The following is an 11,102-nucleotide window of genomic DNA, read 5'->3' as shown; positions in this document are numbered from 1 at the left end:
ATAGTGATTGGTTGGTGAAATTAAATATAACTTATTTATTGTGGGTTGAAAACCCTATATGCTCACCAGGCTCCCAAGCCTGACCCACTCAGTTTTATTTGTATTACAGGAAGTGGCACAAGGGCGTAAGATGGATGGATCATCTTGTTGTTTTGTTTACAAGTCTGTATATGTATATATTTGTTGAATGACTTGTAATGTTTATCGTTTATGCTTTATGGTCTGTATCGGAACATGACATCCCGAGTTTTGATTATATAATGAAATGCATCTCTTGATGAAATGCTTTGATAAATATTATTTTATCATGTTTTGTTTTGGGAACAAATTCCGCAACTCTTTCAAATAAAAAGGATTTACTCTGAAAATATTTAAAAGCATAAATGAAAAATCGGTCTTTTCTGGCCGAGATTTTGGGGATGTCACACTGGGCGTACTAATGTCTGGATGAAACCTTAATATTTAGGGTTTGGGGCCTATATAAGCAACATAATGCACACCCACACCTCTTTTACCACAGCCTACACAGATTAAACTCGTCTCTCTCAAACTCTAGCCTCCTCTTTTGTGTGTTAAGCTCATTTTGGTGTTCTTAAGTGCCTTAGGAGGAAGCTATTGCATCAAAGAGTTGAAGGAAGGGACCAAGCTTGTAGATTTGAAGTTAGCTTGTGCACAAGAAGCTCCAGAAGGTATAAAGTTCCAAACTTTATGTTTATTTGATTAGATCTCTCCATTTTGCTTTTAAAGACCCATTTCTTGTCCCAAAAACCACAAGGTGTTGCATCTTGTGCTTTAAGCGAAAATGAATGTCCTTCTAGGCTCTTGAGGGGACCTTGAATGCTAAAAATAGGGTCCCATCAGTTGAATGTGTCCCATGCATGGAAAATAAGGTCTTAATGGATTAAGACCAAACATTTAGAGCTTATTGGACGTCCAAAGTGATAAAGTTCACGACTTTATGGATCCTAGGCATGTTAGGTATCTGGATCTGAAGTTTGTGCTTAAGTGCTTAAGCCATTAAGCACTCAATGAGACTTTACCAAATCATCCAGCACGCCCAACATAAATCTGGTACACCCAACGTACTGGGTCATCCACCCCGATGGTGGTCAACACTCGGATGAGTACGCCTCGCGTACGTCCTCTGTTTGGGTTTTGTCAAATGGGCTTCGGACTAGGGCTGGTTATGGTCTAATGGATTTGTGCCTTGGCTGGACTATGTGAATGAGACATTTTGGACCAGGTATTGATAGTGGATCATGGGGTTAGGCCCGATTAGGAGGTTGGGCCCAATTTGGTAAATTGGGCCGATAATGGGCCTTTATATGGACTTTTAAGTCAAGGATTGGGTAATTGGGCCTTGGCCCAATAACGTGAGTGGTCTAAATGAACGGTGTGGAATTTTGGTTAAGAAGGTTATGTTGGGTAATAATTTAGGTGCTTACTGTGTAATAGGTTGGGATTCCCGGTGAGACAGCAGTCGGCGATTTGCAGTATTTCAACACTACTAGCGAGGTGAGTTATCCTCACTATACTCAAGGGTCTAAGGCACTAAGGCCGACCCTTTGGATTGCTATCTGATTATATATGCTAGTATGATCTGTTAGATCGGTATCCTAGAGGGTAGGATAATACTATGTGATATGTGGTATGATCGTTTAGATCGGTATCCTGGTAGATAGGATGGTATTATGTGGTATGATCCGTTAGATCAACATCCTGGTAAATAGGATATTATATGTTGCTATGATCTGTTAGATTAGTATCTTGGTAGATAGGATGTGCTATGCTGTTATGATCTGTTAGATTGGTTTGTCTGCTTATAGACTGTCATGTGATTATCTGTTATATGTGCATATGTTTGTTTGGCGGTTGAGGCTTATCTGCTTTGTGTGAAAGCCAATAGACCTGGGTATTCCAACCTGTTGGTTGTGGGCCGTAAGTATTCTATCCCGAGGATGATTGGACTCATAGTATGTGGGCATTCCAACCTGTTGGTTGTGGGCCTGGGGTATTCCAACCCGATGGTTGACTGGACCCATAGTATGATGTTTATGATTGTTTGTATGTTATCATGGGTATGGGTATTTTGGGGGTAGCTCACTATCTTTCGGGCTTACGGTTTCAGTTTGTTGTTTCAGGTACTTCTGGTGATCACGGGAAGGTGAAGGCATGATTGTACCGCTCGTCCTACTGTTATGATTTTATGATTTGATACTGGGAAACTTCGATAATTATTATTTTGAAAACAAACTATGCAATTTGAATGGACTTAAGTGTTTTGAAAAAAAAAGTTTAAAATTTGGCTTAAATTTATGGGTGTTACATGACAGATCAACATGCCATGGTGAGCAATCACCGCGTCGTGTTGAGTTGATTTCGCAGGCCATCACACCGTGTTGGAAGAACTCCACGACGTGTTTGATTAACAAAATGATGGTTCTGTTTTCTCCTCCTTGTTCAAGTTCACATTAATATCAATTCAATAGAAAACTAAACCTATGCTTTGATACCACTGATGGGCTTTGAGCATAACAAACAATCCTACGTGTGCATGCAACCCTAAAATTGATCTATGTTTTCTCTAATTGAACATACCATGTGAACAACAATGTAGAAACCCTAGAACACTAGTATATAATCAAAATTACATAATTATGGTTACAAAACATACCTTTGATTGTTATATAACAATAACAATCCAAATCCTTAGTGTTGTTGAGACTTTGAGAACAAGCGTCACAATTGTCACGTCTTTAATGGCTCACACCCAACACTAGAAATTGAAGAAGATTGTGGAGAATGAGATAGGAGGAAATTTTTTGGCTAGAGTTCTCTAGGAATAAGTGGTCAAAAATATTAGGGTTATATTCCTATTCCTAGATAAGCTTAAGTCTAAGATAATCTTAAACCGGGTAATTATCCACTTTCCTGATTATCCATTAGAGACTATTCTAGAAACGCTAAGGCTCTAGGAAAACCGTCCATAGCCTATGGAGGGTTCTAGATTGCCTCTTGCTCAACTATTGAACAATTACAATTCAATCCCTACAATTTTAATTAATTATTTTAATCCCAAAATTAATTCTAATTAATTTATGATTATATATTAATTAAATATTATTATTTCTAATTAATATATTATTCTTATAATATATTAACAAATTACTTATTTCAATTTATTAATCAAATTAATAAATCAACCTCTTTCTCCAAGATCATTTTTCCCAGTTGCTAGTCTTGAGGGTAACCCAAAAGGAATGTGCTACTATCAGCTCATGTATATACCAATTATAATATAGGTTTAGATACCTAATCCAACAGTATATATACTAATTTATACATGTAGATCCCTTGATTGACGGGATTGAATCTAATCTATACTAAGAACCGATCTTATCATAAAGATACGAGACCTGATCTATTTTATATTTATCTATAATAACTGTGTAATATACAAAAGATTACAATCGAACAACTATAGTAAACTTGTTAAGCTGACACTAGAGTTGTCGACACGCTGACACTAATGGATCAACATGTTATGTGTTTGACTCATCAGATCATAAAGTGTAACCTTACAATGACATCGCTATTTATAGTAATATTATGACTAGGAGCACTAATCTCCTTCAATATTGACTTTTTTTTTTCCAAATTTTTATTTGCTCGCTAGAACTGTCAGTTTTTTTTTTCAAAATATTTTTGTTGTCTCAAAGTACCATGCAAGGATCAAAGTAAAGTGACTAGTAGAGCTTCTATGACTAACTCTTGATGCCTTTTTCCCATTACACATATTTTAGGGTTGAATTCAAGAAATAACAGTGTAATTTTGTTAATTTGTCTATTATAACGTCATGCTTTCATTTCTTCCTAACATCTACCCATTTATAGTAATGCCAACTAAATACAAAGCAATTTGCATTGTTATAATTGGGTAGAATTTTTGAAAATATAATGTGTTAATAAAAATAGAATTGAAACTACAATGCTACAATTTAGTAATTTAAGAAAAAAATAAACTTACATTGTTACTGTTAGGTTGATTTTTCAAAGTACATTGTTATAGTTGAGTATATTTTTAGGAAGCTGAAAAGCATCTATCTGACATGGTGGTATCAAAAGCACGGATGGAAAAGGTAGATAGACCAGTGTGTGAAGTTTGCTTTCAGGCAACTAAGGATGGTAACAACAATTTAAATTCATGTGCCATAAACTTGGAGAAGCTTCTAGACTTGGTTTGGAATACTCACAATCATATTCACAAGGAAACCATGGTTCATAAATCTGCCTCAATAGCACACTAAAATCATCACGAATCAATGTGGTAATGGAAATATTCTGTCTTGTTTTAGTTTTTAAGGTAACATTCTTTTACTCTTTTGAAAATCTCCAATTGACTAGTGAGCATAGGCAGAGAACTGGTCCAACCATATTGGTTCTAGTTATGAAATTATATTTTCTAACCCAGTTCTGATTCCAGTTTCAAAAACAAATATTAACTATAATACCATATGATGTTTTTGCTATGTTTAAACAAATGCTATGCAAGTATATATATTAATGAACACTATTTAGATTTTTTATAGTACGTGTTTTAAATAGTATGGATTTCTAATAACTATTAAGAAATTTCTATAACAATATTAAAATAAAAACTATTATGTATATTTAAAATACAATAATAGATAAGGAAATCAAGTACTAATAGGATCATATCAATCTAAACTTATTTGTGGAGCCACAGAATTTTGTTAGCTTACAAGAAGCTTGACAAAAAACGACACATTACAAATAGAAATACAAATAATAGGGCTGTAAAGCCCAACCAGCCCAATTTATTTCATTTTATGTTTTATATTTAAGAAATGCAAAAATAAGATTGTGACACAGTGTTATTAAATAACATTGTTTTCCTTGCCTTGCCGTTCCAAAAAAGCATAGAATTTTTAGGGTTCTAAAGAACCCAAAAGTTTGGGATAATGTTGCATCACAATATTAAACTTGATAGGAACAAATTATTCCATCTCTTTGGAATATCCGTAACTATCGAAGTACCTTCATTAATAAGTTTCTAAGTCAAAGCGACCATACAAATTATTCCATCTCTTTGGAACAAATTATTCCATCTCTTTGAAGCATGGCTTCCCATACATGTCTCTTTTTTGCCATAAAGGACCACCGGATGAAGAAAAGAATATCATTTAGCTGAGTCCACTACTTACTCTTTGACCCTCCACCGGACTTTGACACAAATAAGTAAAGACGTGTATGGAGCGGTTTGATTCGGTTATTGGTTAAAACCGAACAATAACCATTATAATTGGTTAATATATTTCGATAACAATTGGGTAAGGTTGATATTGGTTTTGGTTAACAGTTTTAGTCGGTTAATGACTAATATTGGTTAACAAAAATGGTCAAAGATGATGTAAAAATAAAAATATTTTTTCTACAAAAATTAAAAAACACAAAGTCTATCGTTATAAAAAGTGAATGATTATATATATATATATATATATATATATATATATATATATATATATATATATATATATATATATATATAATTGTATCGATAGAAGCTTACTTATCATATCTTTTTGGAAACGGCAAACAAATTAAGTGGAAGCTTAATCGCAATATTTCAACGAACACCATAGGTTCGAGCTCATTTACAGGGCAAACCTAGCCTCCATAGAGATTTCCAGGGAAAAATTCCCCACATGTGGCACTACAAGAGATAGTTTAAGGGAATAGAACTCTCAACCTCAAGCCCCACATGGGTATAAAATCCGGTGTATCAACCCAACTAGGTTGGACATCACTTGCGATTACTTATCCTATCTAACTCTAAATAATTACCTTTTAAATTCTCAATTCATAATATAATTACATATTATATATTTAATATTATATTATATTAAAAACATTTATTAATATTATTGGTTTTCTTTGATTTATAATGATTCAGCGTTAGATGAAAACCATAAGTGAACCATATGTATTCGGTTAACAAAAATTAGAAACCAAACCATATCTTTTAGCAATGGTTCGATCATATTAATAAATTTGGTTATGGTTTAGTTTTTTGGTTAACATGCTCACCCCTCACCCCAGGGCCGACCTTGTGCTTCAATTTGTAAAGGTAGGGCTTAAGGCCCAAAATTATAAGGGGCCCATATATTTTCAAGTGTAGCTCTTCTATCCATCTATTCACGTTCCATCTCTCCATTCCCCAAAAAAATCACGACTGTGATTCTAAAGACTACAATCACGCCTGCGAGGTTGCGAAGACGTCAACATTCAACGATTAAACTTCCGTTATTTTCTCCATTCTTGGACTTGATTCATGCCTTCTTCTCGAATCGATTCTTCCACTGTTTTCACTGATGTCGACTGAATCGTTGTTGTTCTCAGGGCCGGCCTTATGCTTCAATTTGTAAAGGTAGGGCTTAGGGCCCCAAATTATAAGGGGCTCCATTTTTATTTCCAAGTGCAGCTCTTCTATCCATCTATTCACATTCCATCTCTCCATTCCCCAAAAAAATCACGCCTGCGATTCTAAAGACTATAATCACGTCCGCGAGGCTGCGACGACGTCAACATTCAACGATTAAACTTCTGTTATTTTCTCCATTATTGGACTTGATTCATGCATTCTTGTCTAATCAATTCTTCCAATGTTTCACTGATGTCGACTGAATCATTGTTGTTCTACTTCTCGTTGATGTTCTCGCCTCTCGGTTTCTCCACAGACAATCGTTTCTTCATTGAATTTGAAACGGTAATGTTCTTGATTGCTTGTATTTTCCCTTTTGAGTTTCGATTTTCCTATAGTCTGATCATGTATTATGTAATTGGGGTTAAATAATAGCCGATTAGCAGTCTAGTTGAAACCAGTGTTTTATCGATATTGCTTCAATCGATTATGTAATGGACTAATGGTCGCCTAGCAATAAACTTTTTCCCACTGTTTCAATCGATATTGCTTGACTGCTTTGTTGCTTTTTGGCTCTTAGTTTGGTTGATTGGCAATTTGGCTCCAAACTCCAATATCTGGAAAAGTCTTCATCAGTTTTGTACTACAAAACTGAATTTTGATGGAATGTATCCATAGTATAGAATGATAGAACAAGCTTTTTTGATCAAACATTCAATATTTGATTTGAATTTTGTGGTTTGGCTTCAATATTTGGTTTTGTTTTTAATGATATTCTTGTTTGACATCTAGTTATATAATGTCTTTTGATTAAAACATAATGTTTTATTATTAAGTTATGTAATTTATGTTTTAATTGTTTTTGGTTTTTTCTAAATGTCATGAATGATCAAATTTGTTAATCTTTTTAATTTTTTGATTTTTTATTTCAGATTGGCAGATTGCATTGTTTTTTAATTCCAGATTGATAGATTCCATTGTTTTTGAGTTTTTTTTATTATCTTAAGGGCGGTATAATCCTAATCCATATCTTCTATTTTAAGGGCGGTATAATCCTTAAAGTTATCATTTGAATGGCCCCAAATTTTTGGTTCGCTTAGAGTCCCCAAATTGGTTGAGACGACCCTACTCACCCCTACAAACAAGCATGCCAAAAAATGAGTCGAAACACATTAAAAATAAACAAGTATCCAAATATTATGCAAAAGAATTTATTATTTTGCTTTAACCTTTCATATTTGCTTTAATAAGTGCATGTCCTTATGGTATGTGATTAAACCAATATCTTCCCGATCTCTCGATTGTTCAATCCTTAATAGTAGGTTGATCTACGTCTGTCCATTTCAACTTCAACTGTCCCGTTTTGCAACTGGTTAATAAGAGTTTATTTTAAGGATACATTCATATTTGATTCAAAATTTATCTTATATTCCACCAACCTCATGAAGTGAGTAATTATTGCTTTCCTTATCTTACATGCAATGAATATTCATTGTAGCTATAAAGTCTTGGTTAGTTTAAGGTTTGGCCATATTCTAAGAAAGATTTATACTAGATTTTAAAGATGTTATACTTTTGTGCTATTATATTAGCTGCAACCCAATCTTCTCCGTCTTATGCTTTGAGGAGAAGTCAGGCCTCTCCACAAATGCGACTTTTACATAGGATATAACATATAAGGGTATGATGGTATTCATCCGATTATGTAGCAAGTCAATTTGTGTCTGTTTCTATGGGTCATGTTGGAAGACATATGTATCATGTTTAAGAAAATATTTTATTCGTCCACAAACTAAATTTTAATGTTTTAGCAACAAGTTGTCATAAGATATATATCACACTCTATAACGGTTGAGCACTTCTAAAATACAAAAAATAAAAGTAAAAGTTGTATGGATCAAAATAAAAGTTATGGATTTTAATCAATGATTAGTATCGATAACAAGGTTAGTTTTAAAAACTCAAATAGTTAGTATTTGGTTTATAAAATATAGAGTTATATCACAAGACATTTAACAGATTAATTATCCTTTTATCTACTAAAAACATGACGTGTTAATTACATATTTTTTTTATCACACATTATCTATTTTTTTTTTTAATTAAATTTTAGTGTATATTTTTGCTATTTTGCTATATGTTAATGTATTATTCTGGTGTTAATAAGAAAAATAAGAATTGCAATTCCGCCTTTTGGGCTGACTTTAGGCCCAAAGTAACATTAGTTAAAACAAAACTGAATTTGGCCAAGATTGGGCTCCGGATCCCAATAGGAATAAAACCCTAACCACTTAAATACAAGTGCCGTAAAACATCTCGTCGTTGACGAAACCCTAAAAAACCTGTTATCGCCTCTTCAGAGAAACTCGTCCACCATGGTAAGCACTCTAATGTCTACAACTTTGTTCCTTCACCAATTATCTGCTGATTATACGTGTATTAAGATTCCTATTACTACATTTTTGTATTCTTGAACTTGGAGAAAAAAAAGAGCGAATGCTTTTGATTGCATATAGAATTCTTAGTCTGAATCGTTCTCAAGACTTTCTCTTAGATGTAGCCAGAGCAGATTTTCAATTTTCATTTTGTGCCACAGAATTCTAGTGTTCGTATGCTCGAGTTTCATCACAATATAATTGTGATTTCGGTGTTCTCGTCGTTTTTGATTTAGAAATGCATTAGTTGGTTTTGTTTTATTTGTCTAATCTCCAGTGCATAAAGCTCACGTAGATATATCAATCTATAAGTTCACTATAAACCCTAATTTCACGTGCCATTGAAGTTTTCCAGACCATTTGATCTTAACAATGTTAAGTTATTAACATCAGGGGCAAAAGACTCTGTTTATCTGTTTTTACCTGGATAAAGTTTGAAACTTGTTTAAGTTGAGATCAAAAACTCTGAAAGAAAACATGTATCCAAGATTGATCGCGAATAACTAATTTCAAGAACTTTTTATCTGTTTGTTTTGATTTGTAGGTGAATGTTCCTAAAACAAAGAAGACTTACTGCAAGTCAAAGGAGTGCAAGAAGCACACCTTACATAAAGTAACACAATACAAGAAGGGCAAAGATAGTTTAGCTGCACAAGGAAAACGTCGTTATGATAGAAAACAGTCTGGTTATGGTGGTCAAACCAAACCCGTTTTTCACAAAAAGGTAAAAAAAATATAAAATTTCATTCTTTTTGTTCAACCTTCTTGTTTACTTTTGTTCTTATATTATAAAAAATTGTACCAATTTCATAGGCAAAAACCACCAAGAAAATTGTTCTAAGGCTTCAATGCCAAGGTTGCAAGCATGTCTCACAACACCCGATTAAGGTTAGTTTTTGGATCTATGTATTTCTTATTTCCTATGAAAATGCAATATGCTAAAATAACCCAACACTTTATCCCATAGTTTTTAATTAAAACCATTAATGATTCGTTAATTGTTGATTTATTTGTATTGTTTTGTTTTGTAGAGGTGCAAACATTTTGAGATTGGTGGTGACAAAAAGGGAAAGGGAACTTCTCTATTTTAAGCAGTTATGCATCATTTTTGGCTGGCTTTTTCAGTGTTATCTTTTTTCTTGTTTACAATGCAAGAATGTAATGACTTCACAGATTTTGGATTGTATTTTCTTTTATTTAACTTGGACTACTGTTTAAAGTAATGCAAAATTGTTTTTCAAGGGGTGTTTGGGGTTTTTTACTTAATTTGCTAAATTCTGTTTTGATAATGTATATGCTCTTTTTTAAATAGTTATAAGCTATTATATATTCGAGTAAACTACATGGATGGTTAAAGAGATACAACTGCTGTCTCTCTCACCTTTGGAAGAAAAAAGGTGATCAGATTAAGTGGCAGAATTGGATCTACGATCCGTTCTTGAATACAAAACTCAGTTGTAATTTTGTTTTCTTCATTTTTTTCTTATTTTGTAACTTTCCTTTTTCTCCTATCCTCTTGCTAAAAAAAATCATATAAATTTTCTTTCCAATTTTATAGTGGTGTATAATTAGTGTGAAAATTTAGTTTGTTAATGTTCATGAGGCAATGCAAAATTTTGAAAAAAAAAACCATTGTAAAAGTCTTAAAGTTTTGTAGATAAACAAATTAAAAAAAAAAAAAAAACTAAATTTTGTGTGAATAAGTAACAAAATTTTTAATTCAAACCAAAATTGTAATCAAATTTAAAATCCCGTCAAAAAGTATAAAATTTGAAAGATATGTATCAGTTAACCATAAAAAAACATGAATTTTTATCTTTTTAAACATAAAATTAGTTATTTGTCAACTATAAGATATTCTAAAAAGTTATTTAAAAAAAAAACACTTATACTTAGTCATTTTTTGTTTATACACTTATACTTAGTCATTTACCATTAAATATGTATTTGTTGTTTAAGTCTTTAAGAAATATCATTGTGATCTGTGTTGCAGGTTTAACCGGTTTAGTTGTTCAAAATCCCCATTAAACTTATATTTCTTGTTTTAAAATATCATTAAACTCAAAATTATATATATAAATTATTTACCATTAAACTAATAACCGTATATTTAGTAATTTCATCTTTTTCTAGTTATCTTCAATTTTCCTGTCGTTTTTTTCGACCAACAAAGACCATATATGGATAAACCTAGACATCGATCGTTGAAAAACAAAAAACATTGT

The 11,102-nt window shown here is 32.6% G+C and overlaps 1 protein-coding gene across 1 annotated transcript; it reads left to right on the top strand.

Moving 5' to 3' along the window:
• The first annotated feature begins 8,694 nt into the window (after positions 1-8,694).
• Positions 8,695-10,118, top strand: LOC145070420 (large ribosomal subunit protein eL42). The gene is made up of 4 exons (XM_079017367.1): positions 8,695-8,820; positions 9,422-9,601; positions 9,691-9,765; positions 9,909-10,118. The coding sequence occupies exons 1-4, from the start codon at positions 8,818-8,820 to the stop codon at positions 9,966-9,968; spliced, it is 318 nt and encodes a 105-aa protein (XP_078873493.1). The 5' UTR covers positions 8,695-8,817; the 3' UTR covers positions 9,969-10,118.
• The last annotated feature ends 984 nt before the right edge of the window (positions 10,119-11,102 follow it).

This window comes from Lactuca serriola, chromosome 8 (assembly GCF_051521515.1).
Source record: "Lactuca serriola cultivar US96UC23 chromosome 8, Lser_US96UC23_V15, whole genome shotgun sequence".
Taxonomy (NCBI): Eukaryota; Viridiplantae; Streptophyta; class Magnoliopsida; order Asterales; family Asteraceae; genus Lactuca; species Lactuca serriola.
Note: the sequence above shows the minus strand (reverse complement) of the source record. Positions and strands in the feature narration are given on the sequence as shown.